The following is a 23,662-nucleotide window of genomic DNA, read 5'->3' on the forward strand; positions in this document are numbered from 1 at the left end:
TCCTCCTATCTACCTACATACACCCAGAGCACTCTTTGTCAAGCAAGATGGGAACGCATTCCGGAAGAGACAGGTCCCTTGGTGGCTGTGGGACCTGTCGATCTCGCCATACGAAATGCGATGAGACTCGACCAATCTGTAACGTGTGCCGATTCTCCAACCTCAGTTGCACCGGATACGATATCCGGTTACGGTTTTTATACCATGGAGAAAAGGATGTTGGTGATGTTGAACCCAATGCACTCCGCTTCCGCCGTCCATTATACACAGGTCTGTCCTCGTCCTTCGGTCGATGAAGTTGTTTGTTGATTGAGTGTAGAATCGGAGCGGATGGATATGAGTCTGTCCATCAACCGTTCCTTCAGAGGCGCCGATCCAACTCAAGCGCTGGTAGAGCTGGATGAACAGAGCCTGATTGCACAGCCCGAGGAGTACCCATTGTGTCGTGGCCCCTTTGGCGTTTTTCAATTGCAGCCAGCGCTGTCCATCAATCCTTGTTCAATACCTCCGGCGAACTCAAGTCCCCGTGACACTATAGAGCAGCCCATTACTATGTCTGAAAGTACAGTGGAATTTTTTGATTCCATTTCATTGGACTTTGCACTTGCGGACGTGATCGATGACTCTGCGCTGTTCTCAGACAACATCAGCCCATGTACTGATTCACACCTCATGCCCGACGCGAATGCCATCGCCATGAACAACGATGAGGAAGATAGTTATTTCCAACAGATGCAGGATTTTGCTCTGCAAATCAATCCCTCCCCCCTTCTTTCGAATACGTCCCCTCTGTCTGAAGATTCCTGGCCCTTGTTGGCCAATTACCGCGACCGAGTGATCCCTCTGTTAGCGCCTTTGAATACCAACGAGAAATCTCCCTGGCACCACATCGTCCTTCCTTGTGCTATGAACACTATGGCAGAAATGGCAATGGGCGGATCCACCAGCCATGCCAGGATAGCTCTGCTATACGTGCTACTAGCAACGAGTGCGACCCATGTTCAACTCTCTTCTTCCTCCATTCCGAAAGGATCTGGACATGCAGTGGCATATTATAAACAGCGTGCTCGCCATGAACTGAAAAAATGCCTGCAAAAGGAAGCTTCTGCATCGCATAAAATTGCCAAGTACAAGGATGTTCTAATGGCGCTTATTTCGATGGCAATTTTGAACGTACGTTTCTGGTACTTGAGTACCCTGCTCCTATGCTAATCTTCCACGATAGGTATTTGAAGAAGATGCAGACGCTTTACTTGCCTGCCTATTGGTCACAGAACAATTTATCAAACGTAAAGGCCTAAGCAAAACAACTCTTTCTCGCAAGGTCCGCCTGTTGCATCATTGCTACGCCTATCTGCGCATCGTCAACGAAAGCATCATTGTCTCTGACATGTCACCCGATCCCTTTCAGCAACTAGGCGTCTTCCCTGATCCGCGGACAACGACTAGGGCTTCCAGGTTTCGTATCTCTCAATGGTCAGACACTCCCGACTATACGATGACAAAGGTCAAATCCCTACAGCTTGGCCAGCAGGACCTGCATCTGGAGCATCCTGGTCGGTGGGACTTGACAATGTATCCTGAGATCTTTGGGATTCCCGAAGCACTGCTATATCTGATGTCCCATGTCACTCGCCTTGGCAATGAGCGAGACTTGCTCATCAACAGTCGACCTGACGACGCATGTCCCAGCCCACGCGACTTCCTACTGCGCGCCAAGATGCTGGAACGGAGTATCTGCCGCTGGGATCCCACAAAAGACTGTGAAAACGCCTCAGCCAGCACGGCGATGGTAGCTGCTATACAGAAAGCATTACTAATTTTCTTTTACCGCCGGTTTTACGATGTCGAAAGCGCGATCTTACAGGATGAAGTACGCCAAGTTATGGAGCTTCTTCAGAGCTCTAGGGCCTCAGAGCAAACTGTTTATATGATATGGCCGGGATTCATAGCTGCCTGTGAAGCGATCAGGCCGAATCTGCAGGTGTTCTTTCGAGGCTGGTTCGTGGATTGCTTCCGACAGACAGGATTGCCCTCTTTTCAAGCAGCGCTGTCTATCGCAGAGTCCATTTGGGCGAGCGGCGGTGATGGGCGAGGGCCGACTCTGCAGTGGCCTGATATAGTGCGGTCGAACAGGAGGCTCATCATATTCTAGTCACCATCTATATACTGACTAATCGACAAATACACTCCATACCTTGACACAGCGGTCCAGCAGCACGTCTGTTGACCTAATGATTGACGGAGGATATCCATCACTGTGGACCTGCATTGCCAATAGCCATCTCCACTGCTGCATCTGCATGGACAGCTCCAGTGTCAAGAATCGGAACCGGGCTGTCTTCCTCTCGGACCAGGAGCCCAAACTCAGTACATCCCAGAATAATAACCTGCGCTCCACGCTCAACCAAAGACTCCATCACCCCCTTGAACAGCATCCTCGTTTCGTCACGAAACACTCCCCTCGCCAACTCATTGAAAAGTGCTGAATGGACATCCTCCTGTTGCTTTTCATCCGGAACCAAAACATCCAGCCCATAGTTCGAGGACAGACGCCCGGAGAAGTAGTCGCCGGTCATCGTATACCGACTGCCCAACAACCCGACAGTCTTATGGCCTGCCTCGACAATCTTCTGTGCCGTTGCGTCGACAATATGTAACATGGGAATTGTCGTGTGGGCCGCAATCTGGGCCGCAACCATGTGCATAGTATTGCACGCGACGAGGAAAAAGTCCGCTCCGGCAGCTTCAAGGCGGCTGGCCAGCTCTCCGAGCAGCTCTGCGAGCTTGTCCCATTGTCCTACTTGTTGGAGATTCTCGATCTCGTCAAAATCCGTCTGGATGAGGACGAGCTTTGCACAGTGCACGCCGCTGCCGCCCATGCGCTTTGCGGTCAGCTCGTTGATTGTGCGGTAATAGGAGGCAGTGCTGGGCCAGGCGATGCCGCCGATGATCCCGATGGTTTTCATCTTGTTATTTTGTGAGAAATGAAAGTTGTAATGGGAAATTTCTATGTTTCGCAGCGAAGGGTGATCTTTTGACTACAGTGGTGTGAGTCACCGGCATAGTTGACAACTTTCCCTTTCCGTTCTAGCGCTCATCCGATAGCCCTAAGCTAAGCGGATCACAGTACGGCCTGTGCAAAGGCTGAGTTTGAAGAATAACCTCAATTAACGTACACGATAGAGTTGTATAGGCAGTCTCTTGACTGTGATCTACTTTATCCACTTAGACAGATGGTAGTTGCAGAGAGTCGATCATAAACACCGGCCCCTTTTCATCTCCATTTTCACCTGCCCATCAGGAGTATCTGAACCCTATTATTAAAGGGTTGGTTTTTTAGTCCATATCAAATGGTCCATACTATGTGCCGTACGCCCCTTTTGCTGCCTCAACGACTTTGCTCCATAGAGGTCCTAAAGCCATGTCCCCTTCAAACCCCTCCGGCATGCTGCACTTCGAGCTACCCCCTCTCCACGCTATTCTCCTTTGTCCTCTTTCATGGCAGCCTGCAACCTCCGGAAGAGCACAACACTATAGTTAAAAACTTTAATCGAGGACATCACAGCTGAACACAACCCCAAATTCATCACGAGTATGGTTGCCTCTGGCAGGGTAGCATGCGTTCGGTACCTTGGCGTGCCTCTTCATCAGTCCCACCCATGGAACGGTGCAAGGTCTGTGTCGAAATACGAGAAGCAATGCCAGTCCGAGCAGGCCAACGCAGCCACGTCTGTGCAATTTGCACTAGCCGACGCCACACAAGATCTTCATTCGCTTAACCCTTATAGTTAATCGGAGGGATCCGAGGAGTTCAAATGGGCTTTTGACAGGAGGCTCTGCGGTCTGCCAATTCGTATTTTCATGGTTGATGGTGCCGAGCCCTCCCTGGAGTAAATATCAGTATAGCATCGCTCGCTGCATGGTGGAAGAAGGTACCTAGAGCACGATCATTGAACTGGATTGGGGATTCTAGTAGGTTTGGTCTCAACTGCAATGAAGGATCTACAGTTAGACCCTGATGCATCTATTCCGAAAGCGGGTGCCCTAATTGCAGGGTCTCGCAGGTCTCCGGAGTACAATCCGTCCACGCTAATGACCCCTTTGGGGCTTGAGGATGTCTCTAGTGCCATCCCCCTGGTCAGCCTCGCGCCCAAGGACTTGGGTTCAAGGGTCTGGCCGAGCTCGTTTCATATGAAATCGAGAGATGATTCGCTACTCGCAACTTTCACCCGTTCTCGCATGTGGCGTCTGAGTGTCTTGGAGAAGTGCAACCCTGGTCTAGTGCCGTATGGGTCGAATGGGCTGGTGAAAATGTCGTGCTGGGAGGAGAGGTGCAGTATTTGAACGCACAGTACCCCCGACGGTCTCTCAAGGGGTCCATTGAAACAGTCCTTTCGCGGCCGTCTAGCTGGCAATCCTGATCAAGATGATGGAAATCACTGTCGGTCAGGTCTCCGGTCTGTTGGCTTTAGGGTCTTTTGTCTGTATGTGAGCCCCTTTTCCTTTCCCGCTGGAGTATTTTGCGAGAAACGTACTCACGACGCACCACACAGTACAGATCTTGATCCCCACGATCCTCATTCTGGGCTTGACGGGTGTCCTCAGGGACCGAAACAATGGAGCTACCTGGTAATAGACCATATCTGCATATCTCGATATCCTGCAAGACTAACCACGCATGCAGGTCTGTCGCCGGCAGAATCCTCCAGAGTTCCTGGTGGCCTACCATCCTACGCTTCGAAACAGTCACCGCCGATGGTCTGCCTTGGGACATCAGTTTCATCGTCAAGATGGTGCCGCTCTCGCTATTGCTTATCTCAATCACCGGTGTGATCACGCCGTTGGGATTGCATGACACTATGGTCGCTGCCCCTGTGCAGGCAGTGCCTTTTGAATATGCGATGGATGAGTCTCCGTTTGGCTATGGAACGCCTCCACGGAGTAATCTTTCGTTCAATCGTCGTTGCGGAGCGTTCGCACCAGTCCAATGCCCCGGTTCGGACACCGTGATAGTGAGCCATTCAAACGGCAGTTGGGAGTTACCTTATGGCTACAACCTGAACGTTCCGGACGAGGTTTACCAGACGTTCTCCAGCGGCACCGGGGGCAAAGGAACGTCCGTGTCCAACTTTTTCGACATCCAGTGGCGGCAGTACTCCATTGAACAGGAGCGTACGTCGAACAATAACTCGCAATATATCGTTGGCGTTTACCGTCAGCTCGAGTCAATCATCCTGGACACGGACAGGGTTCTCATTGAAGGACTAGTGGTCGACATGAACAACACCCAGGTTGGGCTGCGGAATCACACTGTCCCGACTGGGTCCAGAAACGGCGCTCTGTGGTCGGAGGATCTCCTCTTCATCCAGCCAGAGACCGAGTGTGTCAGTCACAACTTGTCCATTGACTTCACCATCGCCAAGAGCGACTACTACTCCAGCAGCTTCAACAGCCAGACCCTTGCTGCCATCAACATCTCCCTGGTCGATCACGGCGGTTTCACCGACATTGTCCAGAAATACCCGTCAGGCTACTGGACTGACGCGCAGAACGACCCGCAGCTCCGTGAGAGGGCATACAAGGCCGCATGGGTCGCAAACGCGGCGACCATGTTATACTTCAACGTCACGAACCCCAAGTCCTCCAAGAGAAAGTCCTTCTCGTATCTCGACTCCCACATCGGCCGCGAGTTCCCTCTCTTCGGGGACGCAGATCTCAGACAGTTCCAGGGTCTCCGCACGAGCCAACTGTTCGACTTTGCCACAAACACCAGTACTCTCATAAGCACAGGCATTGGGGGCAACGCGACCCGATACCCCAACCCATGGAATGTCGACCAGGACTATTTCGACGAAGCCAGTAAGTCTCCCGGTGTGTCCAGCACACGGCCTCTCTGAACTGACGTCTTCTTTCCAGGGCTCCTCTGCGCTGGCGCTGGCGGACTGGACCGCGCGAATATTAGCAACATCGACGTGAGCTGCGGACTTCTGCTCGGCGCAGCACACCGCGTGGATGGTGTTGAAACGTCCATCTTCGAGCAAGGGACCCGCTGGTCCATGCCCATCTACACCTGCGCAACCGCCGTCAAAACCGCGATCAAAACCGTCGAGTTCAAAGCGCAAGGCACCCGCCTGCGCGACGCACAGGTCGTCAGCATCACCGACAAGGTGTATGACAACAACTCGCCCGCGCCCCTCTGGGGTGTTGAGAACCTCCAGCTGAACCTGAGCGATGTCAGACCCCTCTGGGGCCTGGTGGCCGAGGACCGTGCCAACCAGCCCAACCTGGCCACCGTGCGCAAATCCCACCTCTACCTGCCGGGCTACACCACCGCCTTGGGCGGCTACACGCCCTCGGACAACATGCCGGGAGCCTCCTTCCACGGCGTCGCCCTGAGCCGCGCCTATTCCATCGGCAGCACCAGCATGTACAACGACGACATGGGCGACTACACCGGCCGCACGAACGTCGCGCTGTTCACCCGCATGCAGGAGCTGTCGCGCACCCCCGACACCGCCGCGCACATCCTCAACCTCTTCTTCACCGACATCACGTCGAACCTGATCGTCGGCACGAGGAGTCTGCTGGGTTCTCCGCGGGACGCGGGCTACGACGGCGCCGGGACCGTCAACTCCAACGCCGCGCCCTTGGTCAAGCGCGTCAAGTTCGACTACCTCTACGGCATTCCGGCGTACACGACGCTCGCGCTGTTGTTCTTGGTGGCGCTTGTGGTGCTCACGCTGGTCCTGTTGGGTAGGATTACTCTTCAGCGCGTCCGGCGCCTTCTCGCCCGGACGTCGACCGGACGTATCCTCACCACTGGCATCTACCCGGAGTACTCCAATCTCGACATGAGGAGTAATGACTGGATTCGCAGTGCGGGACGGAAAGATATTGACCTTGCCGGTGCTGTCCCGACCAGCGATACTGAGTTCATACCTCTCAATCAAACACATTATCAAGGGAAGTCGTAATGGTGCAGACGACTGTCGGAGGTCAGTTTGATCGCGTTGGATGAGTACACATACTCGAGAGCCAGTCCTATTGACTTGGCTAGTTCACCCTAATCGGAGGTTCTTTTATTTTTTTTGCATCTGGAATCAATTCCCTGTTTTCTGTGCCTATGAAGTGCTATACTTGTGATACGAATGGCTTTAAACATATCATGATCGTGACATGTTCTCTTTGATGACTTCCCTGGTTAATGCTACATTATCATGAGCCTTAAATAACTATTCGCCGTGAAACGCTCTCTAAACTTCTCCTTATCCTCTTCGTACACCTGTCTACTCGTCTTGCCACTGGTAATGGATGACAGGCCTGGACGCTCATAACGTATCGTAAATATATAGTCGGGTTAGACGCACCACATACGATACGGTCATCTCATCGGTGACGAAACCATTGAATGTCATTGAATCTTGCCATTTTATCCGTACTTCCCAAGTAATCCCCTACGCAAATACTAATAAATCTGCAATGCAAAAAGTAAGGTACAGGCTCGCCGAAAGTAATCTCATTCCTCAGACCATCCATATGCACTTCCACCCGAAGCTGACATGAACCGCGTTACTCATCTGCCTCCTCGACTCTGGCCGCCAAATCGCGCTTCACCGCGCCAGAGGTATCTGGAGCAGGAGTGGCGGTGGTAGTCGCGGACGGGGTGGTGTCCGTTGCTGCAGCCGGCTCAGTCTTGGAGTCATCCGCCGTCACCTTCTTGGACTTCTTTTTCTTCTTCTTGGTCTGTGACAGAAATTAGTAAGACACTATCTTGCGATCATAGCCACAACATACCTCTTGCCAACCCCACAGGGGCTTAAAGCTATCCACGAATCCAACATCCTCGAACAGATTGGGGAAGAGCCAAAGACCAGGAGGAACAGCAAAGACAGTGATGCAGAAAAGTATCAGACGGAAGATCGACATGGCGAAGAACAGGCCCAGCAAGCCCACCATGCCCATACTCAGATACCAGACACCCTGTCGCAACATGATAGGCCACAGCGGGAAGAGAACGATGGCAAAGATACCCGCAACCACCGCACCAGCCATGACTTTCTGCTTCCACTGCGGTCCCTCGTAGAGCCACACGTAGTGCATCATGGGATCAGTCTCCTGGTGTTGCTCGATCTTAACGGTCCACAGACCCTTGACGCGGTTCTTCGGCTTAGCGTGGTTGTGTCCAGCATGGGGATCGACCTTCGAGACGCGCAAGGCGAGAAGCGAGAGCGGAAGAAGTTTGAAAGCATTCTCTGCGGAGGCACGATCTGTCACGGGAGGGAGAAGCGAGCCCTTCTTCGAGGCAGCTTTGGCATAGGCGGGAGACTCCAGAGCACGGATAGCGCGTTTCACTGTCAAGGAAGGTTAGGCCTTCATCAAACAGCGTGTTCACGGAGCAACGACGAAACATACCTTTGAACAAGTCCTTTCTCTGTCCATCCATAATACAAGTCCTCGTCTTCAGGTTCTGAGACCGCAGGAAGTTGGCCACAGCGATCGCCTTCGGGTCGGGGGGGTTCGATGGGTTCACGGGAACCTGATGTGTCGTCTGTTGAACTCTAGCCTGTGGTTGTGGTTGTTGCGCAGAAGCTTCTCCAGACTGTCCAGGCTGGGGAGATCCCTGGTTCTGTCGTTGAGCCTCGACCTGTTTCTGGTGGGCGGCGATCGCGCGCATTCTCAGCTGGGCGACATATTGCTCGGTCGTCATGCCATGCTTCGCCGCTTCGGCGTTCAGCTGTTCGCGCTGCTGTTTGGCGAACTCCTCGGGGGTCATTCCTCGCTTTGCGGCCTCAGCAGCGAACTGTTGCTGCATTGCGGCGAGTTGCTGGGGGGATGGCCCACCTGGCGCCGCCATTGTGATTTAGAGCTATGAGCGTATAGACGGCAACGAGAGGAAGAGCAGGAGGGGACGGAATGAAATGAAAACGTAGGTGTAGGAGAGGCGAGGAGACAAGGGAGATCTGTTGAAACATGAACGACGATCGGCGAAGTGGCCAGATGGTGTTTGTTTCAAACGGGATGCGCTCACCGCCTTCGGCGATTTCCTCTTCTCCGTACATCATCCTTTATCGTCTCTCATGAAGACATCCTCCTTGTCCTCTTTTTCTCCTCCCTCTTTCACCCTGGCCTAAGTGACATCGGATATCTTGTCGCTGCCTCTGCGCGACTGCCATAATCCCCTGTCTGTCATGTATACAGCACCTATAACCTGACAGTTCCGCTGCTCTCCCCCCGCAGCTCATGCCCTTGTCATACAACCCTGATGGCTCCCTTGTAGATTCTACATGGGCCGCTGTCTTCCTAGTACGTTTCCCTCGAGGAATTTTGGGGCTGCCTGAGTACCAAATCTAACTGATACTCGTCTAGAGTGAAAGAGATGTGGCCGGCCAAATCCCTATCAACTTCGTCACGAGCTCGGCGGTATCGATAAGGGCGGCATGCTTTGGCAACGGCATCTTCGAAGACACAGCCGCCGAAAGATGCATATCGAACCTGCTGGCTGTCGGGTATCGCCGCTTCATCGTGGACGTATATTGGTCCGTGACATCCAAAACATGGACCTTCTGTCCCGTGCGCATCCCGGCGAACGCGGCTGTTGAGACCGTCACGTCGGCCTTGCCCTCTGCAACGCCCACGGCGACAGCCGGTGTGTCGCAGGGGAAAGTGACCGAAATCGTCACAGACTCCGGAGCCCATCTCGTCCAGCTGGGACCTTACCTATGCTCGCGAAATTTCGACCTTTCCAGCTTGGTCGACATCTGGCAAGACTACTTCAAGAGCACCACCTCCCAGCTCAATGTCTACACCCGCTACATCTCATTCAACCTCCACGTGGCCGCCGACCCAGAGACGCCGGACGAGCCCGCCTCCGAAGTCCCCAACACCGACCTCCCGGTCGGCTCGGAGCGCGTCGGCGAGCTCATAGACGACCGCCTCCTGGCGTACATATACACCCCGGCGCAGCTCGCCGACGAGCGCCAGAACCTGAACGACTCCTGGTACGAAGTTGACGACGGCTACAAGCCCATCGCGGAGTACTTCACTACCATTGTCGCCGCGGACGGCACCCACAGCACTCCCGATGGCTGGCCGTGTACCAAGTACGTGCAGCTCGCACGCGAGAAACGCCTCCTCCTGGAGTACGGCACCATCGACCCGCAGCTGCAGAACTACGTCCCCGTGCCGGACGACAGCGAAGTCCTCTTCCCCCCGGGGTACCTCAGCTCCATCGTCCCCGTCGCCTCCGCCGACAGCGGGAGCCTCGATTCCGGCTGCTTTTACAACCCGCAGGCGACCCTGGTATCACAGGTGAACACCTCCTGGGCCGTATCGAGCCGCATCCCAGTCCCATCCCGCCTCAACCAGTCCGCCGGCCTGGCCGACCTCTCCGCGATGGTCGTCAACCTCACCGCCTGTGGCCTGACGCCTACCCTCAACGACACCATCTTCAACGTCACCGCCGACGCAGACGCCGCGCCCTACCGCAACATCTCCCTGTCGTCCTCGTGGGCCTGGGACATCGGCGAGCCCCACGACTCCTCCATCACAGAGGACATGGACGCGCCCAAGAGGAATCGCTGCGCGGTCATGGACATGTCGCTGCAGGGCCACTGGCGCTCCGCCAACTGTAGCGAGTCGCGTCGTGCGGCGTGTCGCGTCGGCCATCTGCCGTTCACGTGGATGCTGTCGGACGGACTGTATGATTACGGCGATGCGTACGCGAACGCATGCCCGGAGAACTCCTCCATGGCAGTGCCGCGCACGGGGCTCGAGAACACGTACCTCTATCGACATCTTCTCTCGCAGTCGGCGGATGCCATCGACCCGACGTCGACCGACCCCGCGCTAAGGGAGGTCTGGCTGGACTTTAATTCTCTGGATATTCCGTCGTGTTGGGTCACGGGCGGCCCGGACGCGGAGTGTTCCTACGCGTCTGATCCGCAACAGCTGGAGAAGCGCACGGTGCTGGTCGCTGCTATCGCTGGTATTGTGATTTGTATTATTGCTGCATTGACGCTGTTTGTCAAGTGTAATGCGAATCGGCGCAATTCGCGTCGCGGCAAGCGGGTTATCCAGGGTTGGGAGTATGAGGGTGTCCCGTCGTAATGTGTATATATATCGTCGTAGGACTTAGGCCACTACGCAATCGATATGTGATAATTTAATAACAGGATGCAAAGACATTCATTTACTGCTAACAGCTTAATACATGCAAAGCTACTGTGGAGGACGGAACCGCAGCTACCGCCTATATTAGGAGTAGTAGTTACGGGCTACTTTTACTGTCCACAAACGGTCCGCCGGAGGAAGTAGTTCAACTCCTGCCTAGACTCGGTACCGTCTGTGCAAGGCCCGTGGCCGCCCAGCCTTAAATAATAAATAAGGTATTCGTTATAGATTGTTAGTGAGCAATGTACCGCGAAGTATAGTTATTCGTTTTCTATAAGATTAAGAAAGGAGAAGCTTTGGGTTTGCAGCATAGACTTGGGGTCTTATGGAGACCCTTATATTGTCTCCATACCCTGTAGAAGCAGCCGTATCCAAGGAAAGATAACATACCCTAACAGGCTATTTTTATGGCCAAGCCTTGCTAAGAGCTAACCTGGGGAGATAATACACCCATTATCATCCGATGGCTGCTGTCGCCTCCAACCAGGGAGGATGATTTATTCACACGTACAGATATCATAATCCATTGCTACCATGCTCGTCTCTTACATTCATATACATTATGAACCCCAATATCAGTTAAACTCTGCCTGTCTGTATCAAAATGTCCTGCAGGAGGACGAACGACTATATATCCGTCTCTAACTGCAGGTAGCAGGGCCGGCCCCACCGATAACTTTCATCTCACTCAGACATAGGTTCAGCATAGTTATCTGTTTGTTCAACACTGATATTGACAGTGTATTCCCTCAGTCTCACGAATCTTGCGTTCTCGGGGGACGTATTAAGTGACCTCCCCTTTGGGGGCCGCGGAATAAGACGAACCCCAACAACGTAAGGTTCTGCCCTGATACTGGGATTCAACGGCCACATCGGTTGACCAGGCACTTGCTGATGCAGATAATCTGCCAAGAACTCATAAATTCCCGACGCTGAGCCTAGGGGATGATCTAGACGTTCCCAGTTCTCCTCCGAGCGGCTACGGATGCCGACAGAAGGAAAACTGTTCTCTGTGAGATCGATGATAACGTCATACGCCAATTCCTTCTCCTTGGACTCAAGCCTAATATTGACAAAGACTATTTGGTCGGGGCCTAGCAACAGTTCTCTGTCCGTGGCGTGCTGAAGGAACGAACTTTTGGGCAATGATTGTATCTCTCCCGCCACAGCAGAGGGTCCGAACCTCACTAGATACTTTCCTTCAATCTGGATCTGCTTTGGATATTCCAAAACAAATACCGATAGGCAGGGGTCAGGTTCTGAATGTCCACCGGCCTTGACGAGAAGAGGGGTGTTGTTCGGCTCTCCCCAGCCAGCAAAATCCATGTTTTCAATATCACAAAGCTTGTCGATACTGATTCTTTCATGCGTATCGTTCACCTGCCGGAGCAGGATGCCAATGTGTCCCCTGGGCGGTTCGCCACAATTGAGCCGGACGATGCAGGAAGAATGATCTTCGTGCCGCCAGTGCTTTGCCTTTATCTCTAACCCTCGGTTAGTCATTAAGAAGATATTATCATAATAGCCAAACGCTTTAATTGCTGATGCATCCCAGAAGTCTTTGACTGAGCGTGCGAGGATCCCCGATCTGGAATCTGATTCTACAAGTGGGGGTCAATAATGAACTACCAAATGTTCTCCTGCAGGGAGAGCAAACCTGTCCAATGTAGATGAGGAAATTGCTCAGCGGATGGTCGTTCTGCTTTCCAGGCGAAGATGGAGTCATCATTGTAAGTCAGGATCAGCTCACGCTGGAACCTGCTGAAGGCCCGTGACCTTCCTTCGCCATAGATCAAGGGCAGGCTGATTCCAAAGAGACCCAAGAGCGAGTAGGCCTCATCTTCTTCTACCGTTGTTTCACGTCGAGAAGCCCAGGAGAGTCTCATTGCTATGGAACATGATGTGGGTTCCGTCGGCTTGAAATCTACCAGATGGCGGCTGTCAATGTTACAGGCCTCCTTGATCTCGAGGGCCCAGCTCTCTCGGGTACCGATATGGTGCCAGTGCTGGTCAACAAACATCAAGTAGTGTGGAGCGAGCAGTTCCTGTAATGTCCAGCCTCTGGTGAACCAGTTGGCCTTGACGAAGGACTCTTTGAGTCTCGCGTAGTGAGGGTCGGAATGGCCACCAATTGCTTCCAACCCCCCTGCATCCACGTCGGAAAGATACGCGTAGCAGACCCCAGCGTCCTGATACCATCGAAACATCGCGTTGATGGCTTCTTGGGTGTCACCGGTGCTGGTCTTGTCAATGCAGCATGTATCCATCCAGGCCCACTCCCAGCCATCTGCCTTGGCACGGGTACAGAAACTTTTGATCTTCGACCAGCCTTTTTGCTTGAACAGATCATCCTTTATATCCGCCATCCTCGTTCTTGTATCTTGATAGGTGATTTCATCCCTCGGGGAGATCCAGGTATGAGAGAGAATGGCGTAATGAGGGAACGGGCTGGGGATATCTTTAGCTTCGGTCACCTCACACGTTGCTGTTTTAAGGAGTCGCATCTTGCGAGAAGACCGAGTGAAGTTCCCTGAGAGTATGACTGTAGGATAAAAGGGTAGCTTTGCCAGATATATGCTTGGCTGCGGATGGCTATCCGATGTATCTAGTTTCCGATAGTGGAATCTAGGTCAATGTGAGCAACGCTGGCTTGGTCCGACTGCTGGCGCGGGAGGCTCTGTATACCTGTGATGATTGGCTATGAATCATGTGAATCCAGCTCTTTGCGAGGCTACCCACGTCGCCCAATATCAGGCTGACAGTGCCCGGGCGTTGGCTCCGGCAGGTCTGTGGTGTCCCTCATCAACACCGAGAAATAGTTGCTCAAAAATGACCCTTGATAGTCGCTTGCTTCATCTTCATCTTTAGCTCGAACTAACGGCGACAGGCTTTTGCATTTACCAACCCCTCACAGCATCCGGGTTCCCTTATATCGAACAGAACGCATCAACTTTGAAATCATTGTACTCGCACTATCCACCAAAAGTGAAGGAACGAAGAATGTCCATCTTCTCTTCGGGATCCGAAGCAAGCGGGGGATCGCTGGGCATCGTCCCACCGGTGCCTTGCCCGCCTCTACCGAATTTCTTAGCGGAATGGGCTGCCATTATCCCTCTTGTGTGCCACCTAGCAACTCAGCGAGACGATTACATTACGACAGGAGATATAGCACTGCTGGGCAGATTGCACATCGGCTTATTCCCCCGGTTGGGCACCCTCTCTGGCATATCCAGACTGCTAGAAAGAGGTTCGAAATTCCTCGATTATGCAAGCACCAAGGGAGGCTCGAGCCGGATGGTGTGGGACGTCAAATGGGGAAGTGTATTTCCGTGTGCAAATGGTGCTGCCAGTGCTGCCATTACCAGCTACCTTAAGAGTCGGGACCAACGTCCCCCGAAACGGATGCCCGAAACCCTGGTTACAAAGCCCCAGGAGAATGATCCGGAGTCCTCATCGGGGCAGAATAGCTGCGACATTAAACAAGGAGATCCCACAGTTCAACCTGAAAATCTCGATATCAGAAACGAGGCACCTAGAACTGACGAAGACTTTATCCGACGATACCAGCTTCTCCATATATATCGATTTTACCGCAAGCCAAAGGGGAATTCACTCAGGCAACGATTTGACCGGGTTCGCATGTTCAAAGCATATAGAATATCGTCCTTTGTAATACAGACTTGCCTTGCAGTGTTCCTACTTACCTTCGGATCTTTCGGAACGGCGACAATCCTCATTTGCGCCTCGGTGTCAGAGTTGATTGCACAGGGTATCCCGCTTCGCCGGCCCTCCACATACTTGACGAGCACCGAGAATCATGATGCTTGCATGCTCGTGGCATCACACCAAAACGCCACAGAATGGCACTTGTGCATTGGGGACCGAGCCGTGGTGGACACTATGTTTAACAAACCAATGGTTGTCGTTCCGGAGGGAAAGAAGGCTCGCCTCCTGGCATGCTGGTTCGGGTTTGCCAACATCCTGCAATTTGCGGCAATGACCTTTGTCGCTGGGCAGAAAGGCTGGGACGGTGTGTGTTTGGTGGCACTCCTGGGGATACATTGGGCGTTGCATTGGATTCTACGCGGGCCACACCTACCCCACGACTGGCTGGAGCGCGAGGGGGTCGAGGCGGCTGTCAAATCCTATAAGTTTGGGGGAAGAACGGCAATGATAGGCGCTATACAGGTATTCAGCGACACTAGCATTGTTTGTTGGATGGACCAGATCATGGTGCCACATCCTCGACGAGAAGCTTGGCTCGGTTGTCTTCGGGGGGTAGAACTGACGGGGGAATTCAATACCCATGATATGACATGGATTAAGCTAGCCTCAGAAGCATCTCTTGCAGCGGCAGAGGTGCTGAAAAGGGAATGCGGCCCCCGGAGTGATGGTGTGTAAGTGTTAATATCAGTATCCAAAACGCTGAATCGCATTAATTCAAGAGTTCAATCCAGTTGAAGATTCAATTAGAATGTATATCCAGGCCTCTTTTGATAAGATCCTCGTCCACATAAGTGTTTACTGGCCAACTCCCCACTCTGATAAAGGGGGGCAGCGATCAGAGCGGAAGAGGCCTGACCACCAGTTATATCCAATCATACTTTAATTATCTACTCAGGCGATAGATTTGGGTTTTGTTTTTCTTGCCTCATCTTGCCCCTCGACGACCTGCTGAGCCGTAATTTAAGAGGCAGTGCTCAAAACTAAAGAAGGTCTAATCACCCTGCCTGCAGCAAAAAGTCCAGTTATATCCAATCATACTCTAAGTACCTATTCAGCTGATAGATTTTGGTTCTCTTGACTGTCGATCCCACACAGCCCCTCGGGACATGCTGAGCCGTAATTTGAGAGGCAGTGCTCCGAACTAGAGATGTCTAATCACCCTGCCTGCAGCAAAAGGTCCAGTTATATCCAATTATAGTCTGAGTATCTATTCAGTTGGTAGATTTTGGTTCTCTTTGCCTGTCGTCTCCTCACAGCGCAATACAACAGCTAAGCCGTAATTTAAGAGGCAGTGCTCAAAGCTGAAGAGGTTCTAATCACCCTGCCTGCAGCAAAAGGTCCAGTTATATCCAATCACACTCCGAGTATCTATTCAGCTGATAGATTTTGGTTCTCATTTGGCCGCAACGAGGGGTGGGTCTGCGGCCTGCTGAGCCGTAATTTAAGAGGCAGTGCTGTGGACCAAGACCCAGCAATGCTAGGAAACGGAACTTGGAGTCCCAACCTGTGTGAGAAAGCCTGCCGCTGCTCAATAATATGCAGACAGTCCGCTTCACACACGTACAGAGTATTTAGATAGAAGCCGCGGTGCGGCTGTGCCAACTCGCCATAACTGATGGCTAATCTATGCCCAGGCATTCAGAGACGACACAAGACAAGCCACCCAAATAGTTTATGATTGTGGTGAATATAGTGCCAGTTAGAGTCACAGAACTCGTCTTACAGATAATAGCCTACAAGCAGATATTGCAAAAAACCACGGCGGGATTGAGTCCGACGTTTCTTTCACCATCCAGGAAATAAAGCATTTATGTAGACGCAATTGTGCCAACGCTACCGAGTGAATTAGTGTCTCAGTGACGCCAAATCAACGTCCAGTAATTCCTATGGCTATTAGAAAATGATTGGGTGGCACATTCTTTGCATTTCTTACCAGAAATGGGTTCTTTTCAGATGACAGAGTTTTCGCTCTACCAAATCCACCACTCGCAAGCTGAAGCTTTCTTTTCTGCCGATCCAACACATAGCTCTGCAACAGATGAGCGTTTTAATCAAAGCAGTAGCTTGGGAATACTGACCTCTTCAACCGTACCGGCCATGATATACCGAAAGACAACCACAGGAGTCGTCCGACCTAATCGAAGTGCTCTGCCAATTGCTTGAGATTCAATAGACGGATTCCACTGTGGCTCAAGAGAATAGATGCGGGACGCGATCGCGAGATTCAGTCTGACCATTTGTTAATAAACTGGAGACAATTTACAGCAATGATGACTGGGAAACACTTACCCCACAGCACCAGTCCCCAAGGTCATCAGAAGGACGTTTGGTCCATTGACATTTCGGAAGTTATTCAGCACCTTGATACGTTCAGTCAAGGGAAGGGAGCCCTCGATCATGTCAAGGCGTATTCCATGGTGACGAAGAAGTTCACCAGCAAGGGTGAGAGTGGTCTTCCAGCCAGAAAAGACGATACTAAGGCCAAAAACAAAAAATGGTTTAGTACGAAGAATCGTGCATGTCGAAAGATTCGATACCTTTTGTGTTCAGTGCCAGCACGAATATCGGACACGAGCGCCAACAGCTTTGAAGAGTAATAGGGTACGCCATTTCCACCCGCCGCAAATGGATGCGTATTAGGCCCAGTGGTAGGCGGGAAGACAGGAAAATTCGAGTTATCGCCTGAATTACAGATCGGGCAATTATCGTTTCCTGCACTTTGGTGAGGTAGGCAGCTACTGCAGACCAGATGCCAACAGGATGGTAGGAATTTCGCCCCGTCAGTCCCCGACTGGTCGCTGATACAATAGATAGTCTCAGAGCAATACGCACAAATGTTCTGATCGTGATAGCCCAGGTATGCTAACGCTTCGCTTGAGTGTTCACGAAGGTCATTCCATTCTGGATGGGGTACAACGCTTGTGTTGCCGTTGTTGCAAAAGAGGCGGAGTTTGAAAAGTGACTCGAGCATTGTAGAGTTAATGAATCCATGTCTGCGGTTACTGACTATCATGTTCATTTTAGTCTTGCATGTTGATAGCAACTCGTCGTACGCAGCCTGTTCCAAAGGTGTGAAAGGCAGCCTGCGGAATATTGTAGGGGGCTGGGGAAATCTCAAAATCTCCTTGGTTCTCCGAAGGCAGATGGCCTGGAGCAGAGCTCGGAGGTTTTGAAAGCAAGCTTTCGAATCAGAAGTTGTTGGGTTGGTGATGAATTTTCGAAACAACGGCGGCTTTTCCAGTATAGGAACCTTCAGGAAAGAGACCAAGGACCCAAGATCTTCAAGGCTGTTCTGGATGGGAGTGCCCGTAAGGCACCAGCGATGCTGTGCCGAAAGACTGGTGATGGCTTTAAATTGGTTCGTGGTGGGATTCCTAATATCGTGCGCTGGAGGGTTTGTTAGATAACGAGCTAGCATGGAGGTCTGGCGTTCCCAGGTACCTTCATCAAGAACAATTCTGAACCATTTGATGTGTGCTACCGCGCTTTTGCCGCGGGATACCTCCGCTGCCACTGTAGCATACGTGGTAAAAACAATGTCTTTCTCAGAAAGACGAGCTGCTTCTGCATGTCTCCCCACGCCCAGGTGCTTGTGGAACCGTAAGCCTCCCGGATATGTGTGCCTTATTCAATCCTTAGCCAGCAAGAAGCATACTAGATGCAAATGCGGGGGGGGGGTATACTTGTAAACTTCTTCAATCCAGTTATTAATCAACACTGACCCCTCGTTAGTGAGTGTCCCGTAGCTTCGTATGACATCCAATCTTTGCTTACGTGAAGACGGTGCTATAATAAGAGTTGCCCTGGAGGGATATGTGCGAGGCGGTCCAGTGGAGAGCAATTGGTTCTGCGAGGCAACGAATTCCTCTGCTCGGTCAAGAGAGCCGGCGATTGTTGACAGGATAACTAAAGACTTCCCAAGGCCCATTTCATCTGCAATGATACCGCCGTTGGCCTCATCCGGTTGGCGGCGTTTGGCTCCACTAAAGACATGTTGATAGCTGAAAAATGGCACCGTCAGCTGATAACTTCTGGGATTTCTCGTGTACTGCGGCTCTTACAAAGGCTCATCCATGTCCCGGTCGTTATACTTCCAAAGACTCAATTGAGAGGGGACCTGCCCTTTCTCTCGCTGGAAAACAAAATCAATAGCTTCCTTCTGGTGGCTGTGGTTATCACAAAAAAGTCAGTAATGAGAATCCCTAGTATTCATCGGGAAACGACCTACTCTAGAAGCTTTGTCTTGATACGACCATCTACTGGTATTTCTTGGGTGTCCACATGGTGTGTCAGCGAGTCAAGAATAGAGTCGATTGATTCCTTAACCTGGGCCGATGTCTCTACATGCAGACCAGGAGTCACGATCGGATCTTGCGTAACTGGCAGTGGTGGTGTTGTTAGCACTTCTGGGTGCGCTTCAACCTGAAGAAGATGTGGGTTGTGGTAATCGACCCCATCCAGCCCGTATAGAGGGCGCTGTAGGAAGATACCAGCTCGGGATAGGATGCTGCCAGCCTCTTCAGCATCTTCTCGGGTGCTGTAAACGTTAATCTCTAGGGGCAAAATCGTTGATTGATGACAGACATCCTGCTGGGCAATTCTCGACCAGTGCTCGTCTGGCACGTATCCACGAATTTGCACTGGCACTCTAGAAATGAGACCACGGAGATGTTTGCATAACCCCTTATTGAGGCGTGCTACTTTGTCACCACAGTAATCCAAGGCAAAATAATCGCCCTCTTGCACGATGCTTATGGGCCGTGCTGAGTTGTTGGAGCGAATTTCGTGCTCGCTCCATGTTCTCCGGCTACATATTTGAGCTTCCACGTTAATGATCTGTAGGGCAGTTAGCTCAGAACCGCGTTAGCTGGGATCTATACTTGCACTGCCAAAACAAATTATTTGGTTTGGTTCAGGGTTCCACGTCTCGTTGGTCCATTGAGAGTTCGGGCCCTCTTCCTCTTCGAACACACAGGGCCGTTTCAGAGAAGATCTTGTCCCTTCCATTCTTGCTGGTGGTATTGTCAGGTTTTGGTTTATTTGTAGCAGCTGAGGCAGGTTATCTCTTGACTATGACCTTGGACGGAGTGATGCGGCCTAACATGTCCGAAAATGAATTTTGGGGCAGTGCGCTGCTTCTGTCGAGATTCAGCCTTGTCGGCTTCAACCCCCCTGGTCATCAGTCAGCTGATTTCCAAGCGCTGATAGACCAGTTCGAAATTTTTCCAGCCTTGTCGTTCTTGCTCGCTTTTTTGTCCGTCTTCTGAATCTGAACAGTGCAAATCTAACCGGCCATGGCTAGCAGCCATGATGCACTCGAGTTGGAGAGCGAGAGCGAGAAATTTAGGAATTTCTGGACGAAGAAGGATCAGAAGAACTTCGCAATTTTTTCATTTGAGGAATTTGAGAAAAGCATCGGAGATTTACAAACGAAGCAGCACTCCCAGCGGCGGCTCCAGGACCCTAGTCGCATGGGGCCCTTTCTCAAAGCGCTAGACCAGTACAGAGAGGTGGTTGAAGAATTCTTCCCGAAGAGTGACATCCTTCCCTTTCTCTGTGTCAGTCTTTCTCTGGAGATGCCCCAGAGTCTAAGAACTGACCTGTGAACAGGGCCCTATCGAGTTCCTGCTAAACGTAGGGCATGATCTTCAAACAGAAGCGCGTCACTGGCTAACATAGCAGCTAGTTAGCTGATGAGTACGAGAAGGCCTTCGATGGACTCCTGGATCTATACAAACGTGTTGGCGAGGGCCTTCCCCTACTCTCGCAGTACAAAGGGGTCTTTCATGCAAAACCTCACACAGTCAGAGTTCTGTTGTATCTGTATAAGGACATACTTCAACTACATCGGGACAGTCTGATCTACTTTCGACAGCCAAGTCAGTATCACTTCGCAAACTGTTTCCTTTCTTGTTTTGCTAATTCGTAACGAACAGAATGGAAAAGCCTGTTCGATGAAACATGGAAGACATACAGCTCCCGGTTTGACAGCCTCATTCTCAACCTGGCCCGACATGGAAGCTTGATCGAGAAGGAGGCAAACCCCTCCGAAATCGATGCGGAGCTCAGTCTAACGGCCCCTTCTTCATTGGACAGCGAAATGCGGGTTGAAGACTTAACACGTTTAAATGTAGTGTACAATTGGCTGCGACCAGCAAATGTTGCGAATGACCAGGACCATTTTTCCCATATTAGATCCGAGCATGGTGACACCGGACGGTGGCTCTTGAACAATCCGTCCTTCCAGCGTTGGTTCGATCGGAAGTTTCCTGAGATCCCACCTCTGCTGTGGCTCAGGGGTATACCTGGGGCAGGTAAATTTTGTTCAACTCCACTACTGCCATGCAAGAGATAACCCTGACAGAGGTATAGGAAAGACCATCCTTGCTTCGCTGATTGTTGAAGAAGCCCAAAAGCTCACGCCAACCCCGACAGTGTTATTCTTCTACTGCAAATACCAAAACCCCGAGAGAGACAATTTCCTTGCATTAGCTCGAAGTTTGCTTGCGCAATTCCTGAAACAAAACCCAGGACTATTGCTGCAATTTTATCAGAAGTGTTGCAATAGTGGCGAAGCGTTACTCACTTCACAGGCGCTAGCTAGAGAGCTCCTGGATCTCGCATTCAGCAATTGCAACAGCGCGTACATCATCCTCGACGGTTTGGATGAATGCGAACGAGGGGAGCGCAAATCTATTACCAAGTGGTTCCGAACCTTGGTCGAAGATCTTCCAGCAGAGGACCCTGATAGATTCCACTGCCTGTTTGTTAGTCAGGATGACGGCATTGCCCGAAAAGACTTGTCAGGCATAGAGACTGTCACGATTCGAGTTGGCGATAACCAGCCGGATATCCATAGGTACAGTCTGGTGGAGGCCGGGAGGCTCAAAGAACGCCTTGCACAGTTCTGTGAGCTGTCAGATGAAAAGTTAGGCTGGATTGCTACTACCGTAGCGAAGTCCGCAAACGGCAGGCTCTATAACGTTTACCCAGTATGCAACTACAGGCTGACGAACAATATAGGCATGTTCCTTCTTGCCAAATTAGTATGGATTAATCTGGCCCAAGTGACTTCAATGCGACAACTGAATGATGAACTTGACATTAATGTGTTCCCAAAGGGGATCGATGAAGCGTGAGTCCGTTGTACTCTTGTGCAATCGCAAGCTAAAGTCAACAGGTACCAACGCATCATGGAGAGAATGGAGCAGCAGTCCTCTGCTGTGGCAATGAAAGATACCTTGATGCTGCTTGGATGGCTTGTGTGTGCCAAGAGACCTCTCAAATGGCACGAGATACAAGGTTTGAAATCAATCAATCTGGAGGACCAATTAGTGGACTTTGGACGTGAAGGTTTTGTGGTAGCTCCCAAAGATCTCTGCGGGTCATTGGTTGAAGTCAGGTCCGACGGAACCCTAGAGTTCGTTCACTTGACTACTAAACTGTGAGCCCCAGAGGAATGTATGTGTATGTGCTGGGCTAATACCGAGTTTGGCAGATTTTTGGCAAAGGCAGGCCACATTGACCCAGCGGCCGAAGAGATCAAGTTGGCATCCCTCTGCATCGATTACCTGAATCTTCCCGCCTTTCTCGGTCCACCCACGGAGCGAGGTGTCCTAAATGGCGATTACGTATTTATGGACTACGCTGTTTTATATTGGATCCGGCATCTGGAAGCGGGTGCGGTCCGAGCAGAGGGTAAGGACCAGCTCATGAAGGATCTCGCTGAATCGTTAGAAATCTTTGTTGGGTTTCACTGGGCTTCCCCGCGTGCGACATTGGAAGTGTCGGACCGAATTCACAAGAGGCTACAGTTCTTCCAAAACCTATCCTTCTACGACAAACTCGCCCAAACGGTAGTCTCAGCCAGGAAGCAGTTACGGTGCTTTGGGTCAACGAAGCAGGATGAGATTGCTCTAGATCTCGCTGATATCGTCCAAAATGTTCGTGGGATATTGGAGCGAATGCTATCTTCCCAAATCGAGGTACAGCCAGAAGTTGCGAGAAAATATGGTGGAAATAACCTTTTCAAGTGCCCTCGATTCAGTTGCCATTTTTTTCCGGTGGGGTTTCCATCTGCGGACGAACGGGACAAACATATCCAAAGACATGACCGGCCTTTTCGTTGCACGATTGAAACCTGCCCCGGCTTCGTGATTGGGTTTACGTCTGCAACGGATCGAGAGAAGCATGTGAAGGAGATACACTCGAGTATAACAGCCGAAGACGAAGAGTTCCCCACCGACCAAGAAGTGCAGCGCAGTATCGACAAATCCATGCCGGAAAATGATGTCCCAACCTCAACGAACCCAATCGAATCTTCCGAATCCTCCGAATCGGAGACAGAAGCCATTCACCAGCATGTGCCTCGACCCAAGCGACAACGACAGACACAGTTTGTTTGTGAACACTGCTCGAAGGTCTTTGGGAAACGTTACAATTGGCAGTCCCACCTGCGAACCCATTCGATTGAGCAGCCGTGCAAATGTCCTGAATGTGAAGTCAGTTTTGCGAGACTGAGCGACATGAAGCGTCACATGAAGACGAGTCATATGAATGCAAGAAGGTATCATTGCGGTGGCGTTTTGAGGAATGGAGACTCTTGGGGTTGTGGAAAATCCTTTTCCAGGGCAGATATCTTGCGCAAGCACCATACATCCAGGGTCGGTCGGGCGTGCCTTGATCCTTTCCTGCGAGATCAGGAGCAGGCATATTCGCAGGCTCAATATACCAACGGCCAGCAAGCACCATGATTCCATGTCAT

At 51.5% G+C, this 23,662-nt stretch overlaps 9 protein-coding genes across 9 annotated transcripts; 5 read left to right on the plus strand and 4 right to left on the minus strand.

Annotated features, from left to right (window-relative positions):
• Positions 1-552: 552 nt before the first annotated feature.
• ATEG_01231 (uncharacterized protein) lies at positions 553-1,301 on the plus strand (the record flags this gene model as incomplete). Its single annotated transcript, XM_001208596.1, has 2 exons — positions 553-1,184; positions 1,226-1,301. The coding sequence occupies 2 exons, from the start codon at positions 553-555 to the stop codon at positions 1,299-1,301; spliced, it is 708 nt and encodes a 235-aa protein (XP_001208596.1).
• A 954-nt stretch (positions 1,302-2,255) lies between these two features.
• ATEG_01232 (aspartate/glutamate racemase family protein) lies at positions 2,256-2,969 on the minus strand (the record flags this gene model as incomplete). The annotated part of the gene is made up of 1 exon (XM_001208597.1): positions 2,256-2,969. The coding sequence occupies one exon, from the start codon at positions 2,967-2,969 to the stop codon at positions 2,256-2,258; it is 714 nt and encodes a 237-aa protein (XP_001208597.1).
• A 1,460-nt stretch (positions 2,970-4,429) lies between these two features.
• ATEG_01233 (uncharacterized protein) lies at positions 4,430-6,977 on the plus strand (the record flags this gene model as incomplete). Its single annotated transcript, XM_001208598.1, has 3 exons — positions 4,430-4,491; positions 4,688-5,862; positions 5,920-6,977. 3 exons carry the CDS (start codon positions 4,430-4,432, stop codon positions 6,975-6,977), a joined length of 2,295 nt encoding a protein of 764 aa, XP_001208598.1.
• A 595-nt stretch (positions 6,978-7,572) lies between these two features.
• Positions 7,573-8,857, minus strand: ATEG_01234 (uncharacterized protein; the record flags this gene model as incomplete). The annotated part of the gene is made up of 3 exons (XM_001208599.1): positions 7,573-7,746; positions 7,798-8,354; positions 8,416-8,857. 3 exons carry the CDS (start codon positions 8,855-8,857, stop codon positions 7,573-7,575), a joined length of 1,173 nt encoding a protein of 390 aa, XP_001208599.1.
• A 386-nt stretch (positions 8,858-9,243) lies between these two features.
• ATEG_01235 (Lectin C-type domain protein) lies at positions 9,244-11,109 on the plus strand (the record flags this gene model as incomplete). The annotated part of the gene is made up of 2 exons (XM_001208600.1): positions 9,244-9,306; positions 9,370-11,109. The coding sequence occupies 2 exons, from the start codon at positions 9,244-9,246 to the stop codon at positions 11,107-11,109; spliced, it is 1,803 nt and encodes a 600-aa protein (XP_001208600.1).
• A 747-nt stretch (positions 11,110-11,856) lies between these two features.
• ATEG_01236 (HET domain protein) lies at positions 11,857-13,538 on the minus strand (the record flags this gene model as incomplete). The annotated part of the gene is made up of 2 exons (XM_001208601.1): positions 11,857-12,656; positions 12,830-13,538. 2 exons carry the CDS (start codon positions 13,536-13,538, stop codon positions 11,857-11,859), a joined length of 1,509 nt encoding a protein of 502 aa, XP_001208601.1.
• A 634-nt stretch (positions 13,539-14,172) lies between these two features.
• Positions 14,173-15,573, plus strand: ATEG_01237 (uncharacterized protein; the record flags this gene model as incomplete). Its single annotated transcript, XM_001208602.1, has 1 exon — positions 14,173-15,573. The coding sequence occupies one exon, from the start codon at positions 14,173-14,175 to the stop codon at positions 15,571-15,573; it is 1,401 nt and encodes a 466-aa protein (XP_001208602.1).
• Positions 15,574-18,526: 2,953 nt separating this feature from the next.
• On the minus strand, positions 18,527-19,181 carry ATEG_01238 (uncharacterized protein; the record flags this gene model as incomplete). Its single annotated transcript, XM_001208603.1, has 4 exons — positions 18,527-18,615; positions 18,673-18,899; positions 18,960-19,064; positions 19,159-19,181. The coding sequence occupies 4 exons, from the start codon at positions 19,179-19,181 to the stop codon at positions 18,527-18,529; spliced, it is 444 nt and encodes a 147-aa protein (XP_001208603.1).
• Positions 19,182-20,192: 1,011 nt separating this feature from the next.
• ATEG_01239 (uncharacterized protein) lies at positions 20,193-23,651 on the plus strand (the record flags this gene model as incomplete). Its single annotated transcript, XM_001208604.1, has 6 exons — positions 20,193-20,456; positions 20,585-20,777; positions 20,835-21,212; positions 21,271-22,033; positions 22,079-22,342; positions 22,397-23,651. The coding sequence occupies 6 exons, from the start codon at positions 20,193-20,195 to the stop codon at positions 23,649-23,651; spliced, it is 3,117 nt and encodes a 1,038-aa protein (XP_001208604.1).
• Between the last annotated feature and the right edge of the window lie 11 nt (positions 23,652-23,662).

The sequence above is a fragment of the Aspergillus terreus genome, genomic scaffold, assembly GCF_000149615.1.
Source record: "Aspergillus terreus NIH2624 scaffold_2 genomic scaffold, whole genome shotgun sequence".
NCBI classification, from domain to species: domain Eukaryota; kingdom Fungi; phylum Ascomycota; class Eurotiomycetes; order Eurotiales; family Aspergillaceae; genus Aspergillus; species Aspergillus terreus.